A 16,247-nucleotide genomic window follows, 5' to 3' on the forward strand; every position below is an offset into this window, starting at 1 on the left:
TCCAGTTAGCTAAAACCATCAAAACGACAGCTTTCCCCTCCTCTTTAAGGGGGAAATATTTTGTTAAAAAAGAAGGAAAAATACTGCAGAGCGGAACATTTCCATTTGACATGAACACAAAAAAACAAAAGTCCTTTTAGATAATTCAGCATTTGCACAATGTGTGACTTTTATACCTGAAGTATATTTTTATGCAAATACTTTTGAATCCAAGTAAAACTTTAAATGCATGAATTTTATTTTTACATTGTACTATTACTACTTTTTACTTCATGAGAATAAATAAGATGAATTCCAGCTGCTTTCCGCTGTTAGCACGTGCAGCTAGCATGTACAGTTAGCATGTGCAGCTAGCATGTACAGTTAGCACGTGCAGCTAGCATGTACAGTTAGCACGTGGAGATGCTAACAAGCTAAACTTTTTTTAGTTTACGTTTGTCAAACTGTAGGATTGTTAAATTATTGTCAGAAGAGATGTCATTTATTACACATTACAAAGGGGCCTCAATGAGCCTGTTGACCTTCAACCTTTGAAATGCTCAGAATAGAAGAAGAAAGTTCCAGATGTTTCCTACATGATGGAGAAGAAGCTGTAAGTCAATACATCTCATTTATTGATTCAACAGTCTTTGAAGATGTCTGTTCCACTTAATACGTTTATCAAATGTATTTATACTAAACAGGATTTAATTCAGAACTATACTAGAAGTATTATTGCCATATATATATATATATATATATTAGTAATAATAAAATAAAACACTGAATAAGGATAACAAGTTATTTTTGCTTTTACGTACTCTTACAACTTACAACTTTAGTTGTATTTGTATATTATTGTATTTTTACCTTCAGTACAAGTTCTCAGTACTTTTTCCACCTCTGGATAATTTGATCAGATTAATTTAAATATTAAACCATAAGTTTGCAGGTTTATTAAATAAATTGCATTTTTCACATAATTTGTTTATTGAACCTTTATTGAGTTCAAACCTTTAGAAGAGTTAATAAATATATTTACTATAATTCTTACTGGTCTGAGGTCATACAGACTGCTTATATATAATATAATAATAATATATCTAATTTAATAATATAATACAGCAGAGTGAGGGAGGGAGGACAGACGGAGACGTCTTCATGTAGAATACGTCCACCAGATGTCTCAGTGGAGATTAAAAGAAAATATTTGTATCTATTTCTTCTCCTAATTGCTAGAAAAGATTTCTGTCTGTGTTTTTTTTTTGGGGGGGGGGGCTCTGCCCCCTCCCCTCCCGCCCTTCACCATTCTCCTGCTCAGCTGGAGCTGTCAATCAAACTGGACAGCTGATGCTTTGCAGATCTGCACACATGCACATGTGTCACCTCCCCCCCTCTATTTATAGCCTGTTATCCCTGTGTGGGATTGGATGCAGACCCCCCCCCCCCCCCCCCCTCCACCAGCACTCTATTTCTGCCCCCCGTCCCTCGGTGTCTTGGAGCTGGAGTTTGTGTTTGTGGGTCTCAGGATTTTAACCCTCCAGATCTTTTTCTTTCTGAAGGTGAGTCTCGGGTTTGTTTGTTAGTGGTGATCGGGGGGGGGGGGGGGGGGGGTTGGTTCTTAAGGACTTCTTCTTTATGTCTCTGTAGTTTGTCATTAGAGGACATGTCTGCCGGTCTGAATGTGTCGGCCATGTTCTGGTTGGGTTGTGAAATCATCACCACACAAATAATTCAGTCCAAACAAAGCAGTTTCAATCTGGTGAGAAATGTGGTTTTAAAAAGTCTTCTTTAGAAACGACAGACGTTAGATACAAATTGAGTGAGTCTGATTTAAAATGAGAAAACATTAATGATCAAAGTTCATAGTTCTTAGTTTAATTTGTGGTTTAACTGACCAGAATCTAAATGTTTGTTTGTTTGTATTTGTGAACTGGAATGAAACCAAAGAAAGCTGCTTTCTGTGAGTTAATGTTTTACATAATTAGCTGCTCGCTGAGCTCATTTCACTTTTATATTATTGCAAAAAAATGTCATTCAGGACTTTATATCATAAGAAAACTAATAAGTTGACCCAGAGGAAACAGGTAGAGGACCCAGAATGGAGCCCTGTGGGACTCCGCAGGTAATCAATGCACTCTTAGATTAATATTAATTATCAGGGGTCTTCAGTGTATCAAAGGAGCACGAAAAATATCGAAATCATCGAATAACAACATTTAAGTTGATGATTTTATGGATGAGAAAGACTTCCGATCACAGAACTCTGTTTTTGCTCTTCAAGAACAAAACAAGAACAACTCCACAAAGGTTTTATTTAGGACGAGTTTAAACAGCAAAGGTCATGATTACGGCGTGATGATGTCACATGATGTCGCGTCGTATTGTGTGGAGCTGAAGGACGAGGATCTGTTTTAATAATAAAAAATAAAGATGGAAGCAAAAGTTTGATCTGAAAGAATGAAAAGTTTTCACCATTTTCATCCTTTGAAGCTTCACTTGAATCTGTTGTCTCCTCTGGCAGGTTGTTTGTCTTTCCTCCCCTCACACACACACACACACACACACACACACACACACACACACACACACACTCCTTCACCACCACTCTGACATCACCTGGCTGTGACCCCCCCACTACTCACCCCCCCTCCGTTGAAACCATGGCGCTGTCTTCGCGTTTGAAACTGTGGGAGAAGAAGGGAGGTGCAGAGATACTGCATGTGTGTGTGTGTGTGTGTTTGTGTGTGTGTGTGTGTGTTTGTGTGTTTGTGTGCGTGCGTTCCATCAAAAGTAACAACTTTGAAAAAAGGAGATGTTTGCGGTGCAAAATAATTTAACATATAACACAATACCAGTTAAAGGTCTGAATCAAAGGCAGAAGATCAGCTGGAGGAACTTAAGGAATCCGCAGTAAAAGTACACATTTTGTGGTAAAATGTTTCTTGTGACAATTTAAAAATGTAACAATTTGACTCTTTTAGACAAATGTGCAACAGACACAAAATTACCAAAATGTAAAACTCAAATTTAATAATGAGGCTGTGTAAAAAAAGTGTAAGATTTACACAGTAGAATAAAATCGTAAAATTTGAATACAGTGAAATTAAGTGTTAATTAAGATACAATTCAACAATTCATTATTTTAGTTCATTCATTTTTTGTTAAATATTTTTATTTTATAACAAACGAGAAAGTGACGTGCACGAAGTAAAAAACCTGCTTGTGTATTTTGAATCCTCCCGTTAGCATGTAGCATGGAGCTAACGCCCTCATCCCCCACAGTGACTTTGTGTCTCCCCCCCCCACAGATAAAGGAGGAAAAGACGCCGGTGGGTGCCACCTCTCCGCCCCCCCCGCCCCCCCCGCCCCTCTCCGCCCTCCCGGGCGGCTTCCTCAAGCAGCTGGTCCGCGACTCGGAGAAGGAGACCAAGCAGAAGGAGCCGGAGGCCAAGGAGGAGCGGCCGGTGAGCAGGGTCACCGCCGAGGAGAGAGGAGCTCCTCTCTACAATGTGTCTTCATTAAAGTGGTTGGATGAGTGGATGAGTGGATGAGTGGATGAGGGATACGTTTACTCACACACTGTGCTGAATGCTACGTTGCTAATGCTAATTCCAGATGTCTTTGTAAAAGTGGGCCCTTCTTTCACTTCACAGCTGATTGTTTCCCTCCTGAAGCCAAAGAATGGAGGAAGTAGCCTCTCCTCTGTCCCCCCAGCTATGCTAGCAGTTCCCCCTGTTTGTGGTCTTTATGCTAAGCTAACCGGACTCTGGTTCTGACTCCTGCAGCCGAACAAACTGAGCGGCGACCTGGTGCAGCAGTTCCTGCTCCCGGATCAGACCCCCCCGATCCTGGAGGCGGAGATGTTGCTCCGGGCCGAGCAGCTCGTCAACAACAACAACAGCAAGCAGCCGGACCAGAGGAGCACCCACCCCCCCGACCCCCCCGACCCCAGGGACGGCCCGGGACCCAGACAGGAAGTGGACGTGAGGACCGAGTGGAGCAAGAAGAAGATGGAGAGGAGGCAGGAGGGAGGGGTGGAGGAGAGAAGGAAGGATGGAGGGATGGAGGAGAGAAGGAAGGAGGGAGGGGTGGAGGAGAGGAGGCAGGAGGGAGGGGTGGAGGAGAGAAGGAAGCAGGGAGGGGTGGAGGAGAGAAGGAAGGATGGAGGGGTGGAGGAGAGAAGGAAGCAGGGAGGGGTGGAGGAGAGAAGGAAGGATGGAGGGATGGAGGAGAGAAGGAAGGAGGGAGCGGTGGAGGAGAGGAGGAAGGAGGGAGCGGTGGAGGAGAGGAGGAAGGAGGGAGGGGTGGAGGAGAGAAGGAAGGAGGGAGGGGTGGAGGAGAGGAGGAAGGAGGGAGGGATGGAGGAGAGAAGGAAGGAGGGAGGGGTGGAGGAGAGGAGGAAGGAGGGAGGGATGGAGGAGAGAAGGAAGGAGGGAGGGGTGGAGGAAAGGAGGAAGGAGGGAGCGGTGGAGGAGAGGAGGAAGGAGGGAGGGGTGGAGGAGAGGAGGAAGGAGGGAGGGGTGGAGGAGAGGAGGAAGGAGGGAGGGATGGAGGAGAGAAGGAAGGAGGGAGGGGTGGAGGAGAGGAGGAAGGAGGGAGGGATGGAGGAGAGAAGGAAGGAGGGAGGGGTGGAGGAGAGAAGGAAGGAGGGAGGGGTGGAGGAGAGAAGGAAGCAGGGAGGGGTGGAGGAGAGAAGGAAGGATGGAGGGATGGAGAAGAGAAGGAAGGAGGGAGCGGTGGAGGAGAGGAGGAAGGAGGGAGCGGTGGAGGAGAGGAGGAAGGAGGGAGGGATGGAGGAGAGAAGGAAGGAGGGAGGGGTGGAGGAGAGGAGGAAGGAGGGAGCGGTGGAGGAGAGGAGGAAGGAGGGAGGGGTGGAGGAGAGGAGGAAGGAGGGAGGGGTGGAGGAGAGGCAGGAGCCGGAGGGGAGACCAGCAGAGACGAGTGTGACGGAGGTTTGTCTTTGTGTTTTTTAATTAATAATAATAATCAGTCATAACGATGCCATAGATTCTTTATTTTGAGATTAAAAACAAGTCATTTTAAAATCAAGACTTTTCATCTAAATGTTATAAGTGTAATAATAATAAATGAAGGTTTCACTTTGTTTCAGCTCAGAGATGTTTGGTACGAAGCAGGAAGCGTGTGGTTGGTCCATGAGGACGGGTTCACTCTGGGTGAGTCATTAAAACACATTTACTTTGTATAAATGTCTCATATATTTAAACTACCTGTATATCATAGTATTAGTATTTTACATATTGATGCTTCAGGGTTAACGATCTTGTGAACTGGTTTTCAGCCACTCAGCTGAAGCCGGACGAAGGAACGCCAGATCTCCCAGAAGGCCGAGCGAGAGTCCGCCTGCAGACGGACGGGTCGCTGCACGACGTGACCGAGTACGAGATCGAGAAGGTACCTCAGGCCTTTCACACCTTTTCATCTGCTCTGGGTTGTGTTTTGTTTTTGTGACTCTGACCCCCCCGCCGCCCCCCCCCCCCCCCCCCCCCCCCCCGCAGTGTAACCCGGCGGAGCTGGACCTGTGCGAGGACCTCAGCGACCTGCAGAGCGTCAACGAGTGCGGCGTCCTGCACACTCTGACCAGCCGGGCCAGAGCCGGGATGCCGCTCACGCACGCCGGCCCCCACCTGGTGAACCTGTGGCCCCCGCTGGAGGCGCACTGCAAGGTGGGGCCACGCACCTGGGGGGGTCGATGGCTCCCACTGACAGATCCACTATGAGTCTGCTTTCCTTTGACCTTTGACTTTATGTAACTATGTTTACATGTGTATCCATAGATGTATACATATACATGTATATATATAGATACATTTGTATCTATATATATACATGTATATGTATATTTGCATCATTGATCGTAGTTTATTCCTATTTGCGATGAAAGGAATGAACTGTGATATTTAATTCATCAGAGAAAATGGTTCTAATGAAAGTCGATCAGTGATGGAACCTGACGGCGACATTTTCTATAAATGAAAAACTGAAAGTCTTCTTCTTCGTCAGACGCCGAAGTCTCGGCGGGGGGAGTCGGCGTGGGACGCCCCCCCCGCCCTGGCCGCCGTGGTGAGGCGGGTGTACGAGTCCATGGTGGGCAGCAGGAGGGACCACAGCGTGTGCTCGGTGGGGCGCAGCGGCGCCGGCAAGACGGCGGCATGTCGGGCCTTCACGCTCGCCCTGCTGCGCCAGGCCGGCACCGAGGGGGGGCGGATCAGCGGTGAGTCCACGAGGGGGGGGGGGGGCCTCCCATATCTTAAATCTATGGCTCCGTTAGCCCCATAGAGTGATCCCTGATGGAAGAGCACTGAGCTCTGTATCCATACCTGTGTGGTTTCCCCCCCCCCCCACATCCCCCTTGCCCCCCCTCAGTGGAGCGCGTCCAGGCCATGTTCACCATCCTGAGGTCCTTCGGCTGCGTGAGCTCGCCGCACAGCGACGCCTCGTCTCGCTTCGCCACCATCTTCTCTCTGGACTTTAACCACGCGGGACGAACCGCCGCAGGACACCTGCAGGTACACACACACACACACACACCATGCACACACACACACACACACACACACACCATGCACACACACACCATGCACACCATGCGCACACACACACACACACACACCATGCACACCATGCACACACACACACACACACCATGCACACCATGCACACACACACACACACACACACACACACACACACACACACACACACACACACACACACACCATGCACACACACACACACACACACCATGCACACCATGCACACACACACACACCATGCACACACACACACACACACACACACACACACGCACACACACACACACGCACACACACACACGCACACACACACACACACACGCACACACACACACGCACACACACACAGGCACACACACACACAGAGACACAGGTGTCTTCTGCTGCTCCTCAGACGCTGATGCTGGACAAATGGAAGGTGTGCCAGAGGACACCTGGGGAGAGCAACTTCCTGGTCTTCTCTCAGATGTTGGCAGGAGTCAGCACAGCGCTGAGGTGATGATTGCATGTACTCACATAAAATGTTACTATCTACCACACTACGGATTTTCCTACTTGCCTGATTCTTGCTTTTTAAAAGGCATTGAAGGGTTAAACCAGTGATTCCCACATTTTAAAATCTATTAGAGTAAAAGGAATGAAAGCGCCACAAAAAGTAGCTGAATCTAACGGGAACTTTCTTCGTCTTTGATCGTGTGGTGACCCTTTTCAGGGCCCAGGGCTCTATGTTGGGAACCCCTGGACCAAACTGCCTGTCTATAAAGTCTTTAGTGTCATGCTTCACTTTGTGCTTTGGCTCGTACCTTTTCAACAGCGTTGTATTCTCTCATGTCCTCCTCCGTCAGGACGGAGCTGCAGCTGCACCAACTTCCAGGGTCCAACTCGTTTGGGATTGCTCATCCCACCAAGGTAAGAGCCTCGCCCTTCCGGCTCCATCTTTATTCAGTGAGCGACGTCCCACCCGAGCCGCCTGTCGTCCCGTCAGGTCGAGGAGAAGCAGCGGGCCTCCGTCGCCTTCGCCAAGCTGCTGGCTGCCATGGAAACGCTGAGCTTCTCGACCGGCGAGCAGAAGGCGATTTGGCACGTCCTCGCCGGCATTTACCACCTGGGAGCCGCCGGGGCCTGCAAAGGTAATGCTGCATGCACACACACACACACACACACACACACACACACACGGGTCTGGCTGGGCTTGTGGGGACCGGGGTGGAATGTGTCATGCAAATTAAGTTTGAAGTATTTAAAGTGAGGCTGATGTAGGTCGTTAGTTGGATAGAAATACAGAAAAGGTTTGTTAATCGTCTCTCAATTCCCCGGCCCTTCAGTTTCCAGAGATCCGAGTTATGAACGGGACCTTTTCTGATTAAAAACTAAAATATTTCACATCAAAGAGAAAAGTAGAAAAATAAAAAATAGTTTAGTTTGGTTCCTTTCCATTAATCGCTTCTCCACCCTTCAGATTCATGACCCCTTTGTTGTGAAACACTGGACTAACCAATCCGTGTCAAGTATTTAAAGTGAGGCTGATGTAGGTCGTTAGTTGGATTCAGCAGGCATTTAGCCGTCCTCTCAGCGTCTCCCCCCCCCCCCCCCGGCTCAGTGGGCAGGAGGCAGTTCGTGAACTTCGACAGCGCCCGGGTGGCCGGCGGCGTCCTGGGATGCGAGGACGAAGACCTGCACACCGCGGTCTTCAAGCATCACCTGAGACAGCTGCTGCAGAGAGCCACCGGGGGCAGCAGAGAGAGGAGCACCGAGGCCGAGGAGGGTGAGTCTCACACACACACACACACACGCACGCACACACACACGCACGCACGCACGCACACACACACACCGGGGAGCTAACATGCTAATGGGCTATGCAGGGATGTTTCTATCAGTGTCTTAAGTTCACTGGAGACGCCTCTGGGTCAGGGGGGGGGGGGGAGCAGACAATAACAGCTGTCCCATATGAGGTCCTTCCTGCGCCCTCTTCTGATACCTTTCCAGGTGTCAGGTACATTTGTTTTTCCATCGCAGCTATCGAGGGCACCATAGAAGAAGACGTTAGCATTCACATTATATAAGGTCCATCCCATCGCCTTTGGACGGTCTCCGGGTGTCCTCATCAAAGGACGCCGTGTCTTCATTCCGGTCTCTGCAGGTCCCAGAATGACGGCCACTCAGTGCGTGGAGGGCATGGCCGCCGGACTCTACGAGGAGCTCTTCACCTCCGTAGTGTCGCTCATCAACAGGTCAGCCTGGTCCCCTGAAGCATTATGGGGGATACGGTATTTTGTAGATGTTTGATGAAGATGAGCTGTGAGGTAAAATGAAACAGCTACGTTATGAGTTATTATCAGTTAAGATGAACTTTTATTGGTCTTAGAATAAAAATACTGATCCACCCTCAGCAGCTGCAACATTGATGATTACCTTATCAACTTTGATCCATAATATGATCATATATATTATTCTGCTCTGGTGCTTGATTGTAATGGTTTTGACACCAAAAGGAAGATGTGTAAATGACTCAGAAGGATCAACATCACAGAAACCTTCGTATCTTCATTCCTTTCATCACATTTGAGTGTTTCTCTCTGCTGCTCTTTACTTGTTTGTCTCTGTGCTCCCTCCTCTATAACTCTGTGTGTGTTGTGTGTCTGTGTGTGTGTGTTGTGTGTCTGTGTGTGTGTGTTGTGCGCGCAGGGCCCTGAGCAGTCCTCAGCTCACGCTGGCCTCGGTGATGGTGGTGGACGCGCCGGGCCTCAGGAACCCGAGACACGCCAAAGAGGAGCGAGCCGCCGGCTGGTCCGAGCTCTGCCACAACTACCTGCAGGAGCGCCTGCTGCAGCGCTACCACGCGCACACCTTCACGCACACGCAGGAGCGCTACACACAGGTGCGCCGCCGCTTCCCACGCCCGTGATGTCACTCATCGGTTCGCTGGTCGGCCATCCTGTTCGGACCTGCTGGTGTTGTGTGTTGCAGGAGAAGATCCCGGTGGAGGTGGAGGGTCCGGAGAGGAGTCCGGACGAGGTGGTGTCTGCCATCGACCAGACGCCCCCCCAGGTACCTGTAAACGGGTCAAACGTCCACACACTCTCAAGGCCGCGGCACATCTTACGCTTGATTCAACTCAGCCGTTTGCTGCTGTGTTGGGTTGTGCTTTATTGTGCGTGTGTGTGTGTGTGTGTGTGTTTGTGTGTTTGTGCTGCAGGTCCGGGCGGCCGATGGAGACCCCAGAGGTCTGCTGTGGGTTCTGGACGAGGAGATGTTAACACCGGCCTCCAGTGAGACCATCGCCCTGCAGAGGGTCTGCCAGTATTACACCAACACCGGTACATAAAGGCCCCCCCCCCCCCCAGACCCTCTGTGTGTGTGTGTGTTCCAATGAGGAGCTCCTGATGTCGTGTGTGTCCCTGCAGTGCGTCAGTGCGAGCAGCCGCTGCAGTGCGAGGTGAGCCACCTGATGGGCTGCGACCCGGTCCGCTACGACCTGAGCGGCTGGGTCGGTCTGATCCAGAACAACCCGTCCGCCCTGAACGCCAGCGACGTGCTGCAGAACTCCAGCATGTGAGTGTGTGTCCATACATCATCATGACCATCGCTTACGCATATTTAAAACTTACTCTCAGCACACATTTACGTGTCCTCGTCCACAAAATACAAATCTCCGAAATAATCGATCTCTATATATTATTTCATTCTGACTGTGCCTCTCTCCTGGTCTTCCTCAGAGCGGAGGTGAAGGCCATGTTCGCCCAGAGGATCTCCCTGCCCCCCCTGTGTCGAGGCCTGGGGGGCCTGGAGGGCGGCAGCAGCCAGCGCTCTCTGCAGAGGAGCGGCACCATCAGGAAGACCTTCAGCGGCGGGATGGCGGCCGTACGCCGACACTCCCAAAGCATCGCCGTGAAGCTGCAGGCGGTGAGTCTGAAATCTACCTGGCGCCTCCGCAGGAGGCCCTGCAATGGGGAGGAGGAGCCATACCTTATATGGGCTGTACAGGGTGAGCCATACCTTATATGGGCTGTACAGGGTGAGCCATACCTTATATGGGCTGTACAGGGTGAGCCATACCTTATATGGGCTGTACAGGATGAGCCATACCTTATATGGGCTGTACAGGATGAGCCATACCTTATATGGGCTGTACAGGATGAGCCATACCTTATATGGGCTGTACAGGGTGAGCCATACCTTATATGGGCTGTACAGGATGAGCCATACCTTATATGGGCTCATTGGGGTGTACATAGTGTCGGTAAACGCGTTACTTCCTCATAGCTTTGTCTCTCTGTCTCCCCCCCTGCAGGATGCGCTGATGAACCTTATCCGTCGCGCCCAGCCCGTCTTCCTGCAGTGCGTGAGCGCCAAGGCGGAGGGCGGCAGCTTCGACGTGGCGGCGCTCCGAGTCCAGCTGAACTCCACCCAGATCCTCTCGGCCCTGCAGCTCCATCGCACAGGTCCCCACTTTATTAGAACGTTCTTGTTATTAAACAGCCGCTAAGCAACGAGTCATCCTGAGATGCACCTGCAGTCTACAGGTTTTAATCCAATGAATCAATGTTCATAAAACAAGCTGAATGAATAGTTAAATGTAAACAAGCATATCCAACAATAGCATGAACAATAATTATGGTTTTACAGGTCAAACACACACACATTATATATATTACTAGAATTAAAATTTAAATAACAATTATTTAATGTATAGAACAGCATTGCTGCATAGCGATAAGATGAATTCAAAAAAATAAAGTGAAACAGTGGGTATGAAGTTAGATAGAACTACAAAGAGCAAAAATACAAAGTTCATTTTCAAAATGTATAATATAAACTGTGTAGAGAAGCAATGTTGCACACTGATTGATGAAGATAATGTATAATAATGCGTAACTTCTCAGGTTATCCGGAGCACATGACTCTCAGCGACTTCCGCTGCCACTTCCAGGCGCTGTCCCCCCCCATCATGAAACGCTACGCCTCCATGTTTGTCAGCCACGACGAGAGAAAGGTCAGAGGTCGCACGTAGCTCACGCTAACACTCGAGCCTCCAATCTTCAGCCCGAGTGAGGTCCTCTGTGTGTGTGTCTCAGGCGGTGGAGGAGCTGCTGGTGGAGCTGGATCTGGACCGGAGGAGCATCGTGGTGGGGTCCAGCAGGGTGAGAGGACACCACCCCCCCCCACACCCCCCCTCCCACAGGGTGATTGAACCCGTCTGCTGCGAGTCACGGAACGTCTTCTCCTCTCTGTCCCAGGTGTTCATGAAGCGGGGCGTGCTGCGCTACCTGGAGCAGCAGAGGGAGCGGCAGGTCACCGGCTGGCTGCTCCACCTGCAGGCCGCCTGCATGGCTCACCTGGCCCGCCAGAGGTACCGCAGACTCAAGGTCAGTGGCCCCCTGGGGAGCTCCAACGGCCAGGTATCTGACCCAGGAGGCAACCCCTGGGTCTGTAGAGTGAAGTCAAAGCTTCTTGTGTTAAAGCGTCATTCTGTGTAGTGACCAGCAGGGGGCGACTCCTCCGCTCCCATAGACGTCTATGAGGAAATGACTCTACTTCTGTGTAGTGACCAGCAGGGGGCGACTCCTCCGCTCCCATAGACGTCTATGAGGAAATGACTCTACTTCTGTGTAGTGACCAGCAGGGGGCGACTCCTCTGCTCCCATAGACGTCTATGAGGAAATGACTCTACTTCTGTGTAGTGACCAGCAGGGGGCGACTCCTCTGCTCCCATAGACGTCTATGAGGAAATGACTCTACTTCTGTGTAGTGACCAGCAGGGGGCGACTCCTATGCTCCCATAGACGTCTATGAGGAAATGACTCTACTTCTGTGTAGTGACCAGCAGGGGGCGACTCCTCCGCTCCCATAGACGTCTATGAGGAAATGAGGGATTTATTCCGTCAGTAAACATTGTAAATATGAGTTTATGGTCTCAGTCTCTATGCCGACGGACAACATTTTAAACTCAAAGCTGCGTTTTTGTTACGGTGTGCGTGTGTGTGTGTGTGCGTGTGTGTGTGTGTGTGACCAGGTGCAGCAGATGGCGGTTGGCTGTGTCCAGAGGAACCTGAGGGCTCTCTGGGTCGTGTCCAAGTGGAGCTGGTGGAAACTTTTCTGCAGAATTCGTCCTCAGCTTGACATCAACATGGAAAACGAACGTCTCAGAGTAAAAGAGGTACACACACACACACACACACACACACACACACAGACAAGTTATTGATAACTACTACTGTCGCCGTGAGCACAAGCTGCCCTTAATTGTTAACTTCCTTCCTCTCCTTCCTCCTGTGAGGATGAGGTATCGGCTCTGAGACGTCGCCTGGAGAAATCAGAGCGTGAGAGGAGCGAGCTGCGTCAGACCGCCGACGGCCTGGAGACCAAGGTGTGTGCCGCACACACAGACACACACAGACACACACACATACTCACGTTGTGTGTTCTGTGTGCAGGTCACAGCAGTGACCTCCGAGCTGAGCGATGAGCGTTTCCGTGGCGACGCGGCGGGTCAGGCTCTGGACGTGGAGAGGGCCGAGAGGATCCGGCTCGGGAGGGAGAACAAAGACCTGCAGGTAAAGTCATCTATTGTATATAGATATAGATTTAATACACAATATACATGTATATGTACACTCATCTTCTCTCTCTTCCCTCCATGACGTCAGGCTCGTCTGGACCAGTGTAAGGTCACCATGGAAACCCTGGAGAAGCAGCTGGAGGAAGAGAAACAGAAAGCTCAGGTGGCCGAGAGTCAGCGAGGACCGGCCTCAGGTAAGAAAATATCTCCATTAAATAAATAAAATATATAGCGGATCAAATGAATCGAAAGAAAGCATCCCATAATACCAGCCATGACACTGACTTTAAATAATGACTTAATACCAGTTGCTGTCTTAACATAACGACTCCCACGCAGACAGCGAGCTCGCCATGCAGCTGGAGTGCAGCCACACGGAGGTGGAGTTCCTCTGCAGACGGATGAAGCAGACGGAGGAGAAGCTGGAGGCGGAGAGAGAGAGCCGCCAGCAGCTGGACGCCAAGGTGAGGCGGGGCGTCATGGCAACGCCAACGGGAGATCAAAGAGTCCAGAAGATAACGTGTGTGTGTTTGTGTGTGTGCAGGTGGCCGCCCTGCAGGCCCTGCTGGAGCAGTCCAGGCGCAGCGTGACGGACCTGAAACGTCACTGTCGTCGCGTGACCTCCGACCTCCAGGACGCCCGCGTCCTGACTGACAGCCTCCAGGGCCGCATGCACGAGGTGGACCGCAAGCAGAGGAGGTGTGTGTGTGTGTGTGTGTGTGTGTGTGTGTGTGTGTGTGTGTCATTTCTTGGGGATAATGTGGAGCTTTGTGTTCGACCGGCTGGAAGTAGAGTCATTTCCTCATAGACGTCTATGGGAGCATAGGAGTGGCCCCCTGCTGGTCACTACACAGAAGTAGAGTCATTTCCTCATAGACGTCTATGGGAGCATAGGAGTCGCCCCCTGCTGGCACTACACAGAAGTAGAGCCATTTCCTCATAGACGTCTATGGGAGCAGAGGAGTGGCCCCCTGCTGGTCACTACACAGAAGTAGAGCCATTTCCTCATAGACGTCTATGGGAGCAGAGGAGTCGCCCCCTGCTGGTCACTACACAGAAGTAGAGTCATTTCCTCATAGACGTCTATGGGAGCAGAGGAGTCGCCCCCTGCTGGTCACTACACAGAAGTAGAGTCATTTCCTCATAGACGTCTAGGGGAGCAGAGGAGTCGCCCCCTGCTGGTCACTACACAGAAGTAGAGTCATTTCCTCATAGACGTCTAGGGGAGCAGAGGAGTCGCCCCGTGCTGGTCACTACACAGAAGTAGAGTCATTTCCTCATAGACGTCTATGGGAGCAGAGGAGTCGCCCCCTGCTGGTCACTACACAGAAGTAGAGTCATTTCCTCATAGACGTCTATGGGAGCATAGGAGTCGCCCCCTGCTGGTCACTACACAGAAGTAGAGTCATTTCCTCATAGACGTCTATGGGAGCAGAGGAGTCGCCCCCTGCTGGTCACTACACAGAAGTAGAGTCATTTCCTCATAGACGTCTATGGGAGCAGAGGAGTCGCCCCCTGCTGGTCACTACACAGAAGTAGAGTCATTTCCTCATAGACGTCTATGGGAGCAGAGGAGTCGCCCCCTGCTGGTCACTACACAGAAGTAGAGTCATTTCCTCATAGACGTCTATGGGAGCAGAGGAGTCGCCCCCTGCTGGTCACTACACAGAAGTAGAGTCATTTCCTCATAGACGTCTAGGGGAGCAGAGGAGTCGCCCCCTGCTGGTCACTACACAGAAGTAGAGTCATTTCCTCATAGACGTCTATGGGAGCAGAGGAGTCGCCCCCTGCTGGTCACTACACAGAAGTAGAGTCATTTCCTCATAGACGTCTATGGGAGCATAGGAGTCGCCCCCTGCTGGTCACTACACAGAAGTAGAGTCATTTCCTCATAGACGTCTATGGGAGCAGAGGAGTCGCCCCCCTGCTGGTCACTACACAGAGGTAGAGTCATTTCCTCATAGACGTCTATGGGAGCAGAGGAGTCGCCCCCTGCTGGTCACTACACAGAAGTAGAGTCATTTCCTCAGACGTCTATGGGAGCAGAGGAGTCGCCCCCTGCTGGTCACTACACAGAAGTAGAGTCATTTCCTCATAGACGTCTATGGGAGCAGAGGAGTCGCCCCCTGCTGGTCACTACACAGAAGTTGAGTCATTTCCTCATAGACGTCTATGGGAGCATAGGAGTCGCCCCCTGCTGGTCACTACACAGAAGTAGAGTCATTTCCTCATAGACGTCTATGGGAGCAGAGGAGTCGCCCCCTGCTGGTCACTACACAGAAGTAGAGTCATTTCCTCATAGACGTCTATGGGAGCATAGGAGTCGCCCCCTGCTGGTCACTACACAGAAGTAGAGTCATTTCCTCATAGACGTCTATGGGAGCAGAGGAGTCGCCCCCTGCTGGTCACTACACAGAAGTAGAGTCATTTCCTCATAGACGTCTATGGGAGCAGAGGAGGCCCCCCCCTGCTGGTCACTACACAGAAGTAGAGTCATTTCCTCATAGACGTCTATGGGAGCAGAGGAGTCGCCCCCTGCTGGTCATTACACAGAAGTAGAGTCATTTCCTCATAGACGTCTATGGGAGCAGAGGAGTCGCCCCCCGCTGGTCACTACACAGAAGTAGAGTCATTTCCTCATAGACGTCTATGGGAGCAGAGGAGTCGCCCCCTGCTGGTCACTACACAGAAGTAGAGTCATTTCCTCATAGACGTCTATGGGAGCAGAGGAGTCGCCCCCTGCTGGTCACTACACAGAAGTTGAGTCATTTCCTCATAGACGTCTATGGGAGCAGAGGAGTCGCCCCCTGCTGGTCACTACACAGAAGTAGAGTCATTTCCTCATAGACGTCTATGGGAGCATAGGAGTCGCCCCCTGCTGGTCACTACACAGAAGTAGAGTCATTTCCTCATAGACGTCTATGGGAGCAGAGGAGTCGCCCCCTGCTGGTCACTACACAGAAGTAGAGTCATTTCCTCATAGACGTCTATGGGAGCAGAGGAGTCGCCCCCTGCTGGTCACTACACAGAAGTAGAGTCATTTCCTCATAGACGTCTATGGGAGCAGAGGAGTCGCCCCCTGCTGGTCACTACACAGAAGTTGAGTCATTTCCTCATAGACGTCTATGGGAGCAGAGGAGTCGCCCCCT

At 50.6% G+C, this 16,247-nt stretch overlaps 1 protein-coding gene across 1 annotated transcript in view; it reads left to right on the forward strand.

The window, feature by feature from the left end:
• Positions 1-1,440: 1,440 nt before the first annotated feature.
• Positions 1,441-16,247, forward strand: part of LOC119226967 (unconventional myosin-XVIIIb-like) — a 24,751-nt gene continuing 9,944 nt past the window's right edge. The window contains 30 exon segments of the mRNA XM_062558885.1: positions 1,441-1,541; positions 2,504-2,679; positions 3,289-3,446; positions 3,768-4,016; positions 4,806-4,934; positions 5,093-5,156; positions 5,282-5,394; positions 5,499-5,666; positions 6,004-6,214; positions 6,367-6,509; positions 6,931-7,031; positions 7,382-7,445; positions 7,522-7,666; positions 8,137-8,301; positions 8,680-8,770; positions 9,225-9,417; positions 9,507-9,587; positions 9,736-9,856; positions 9,944-10,091; positions 10,256-10,442; positions 10,831-10,981; positions 11,423-11,532; positions 11,615-11,680; positions 11,777-11,905; positions 12,553-12,696; positions 12,817-12,906; positions 12,974-13,093; positions 13,187-13,292; positions 13,438-13,562; positions 13,643-13,797. Coding sequence (XP_062414869.1) covers positions 2,643-2,679; positions 3,289-3,446; positions 3,768-4,016; positions 4,806-4,934; positions 5,093-5,156; positions 5,282-5,394; positions 5,499-5,666; positions 6,004-6,214; positions 6,367-6,509; positions 6,931-7,031; positions 7,382-7,445; positions 7,522-7,666; positions 8,137-8,301; positions 8,680-8,770; positions 9,225-9,417; positions 9,507-9,587; positions 9,736-9,856; positions 9,944-10,091; positions 10,256-10,442; positions 10,831-10,981; positions 11,423-11,532; positions 11,615-11,680; positions 11,777-11,905; positions 12,553-12,696; positions 12,817-12,906; positions 12,974-13,093; positions 13,187-13,292; positions 13,438-13,562; positions 13,643-13,797 — 3,764 coding nt within the window. The 5' untranslated portion in view covers positions 1,441-1,541; positions 2,504-2,642.

Source organism: Pungitius pungitius, chromosome 18, assembly GCF_949316345.1.
Source record: "Pungitius pungitius chromosome 18, fPunPun2.1, whole genome shotgun sequence".
NCBI classification, from domain to species: Eukaryota; Metazoa; Chordata; class Actinopteri; order Perciformes; family Gasterosteidae; genus Pungitius; species Pungitius pungitius.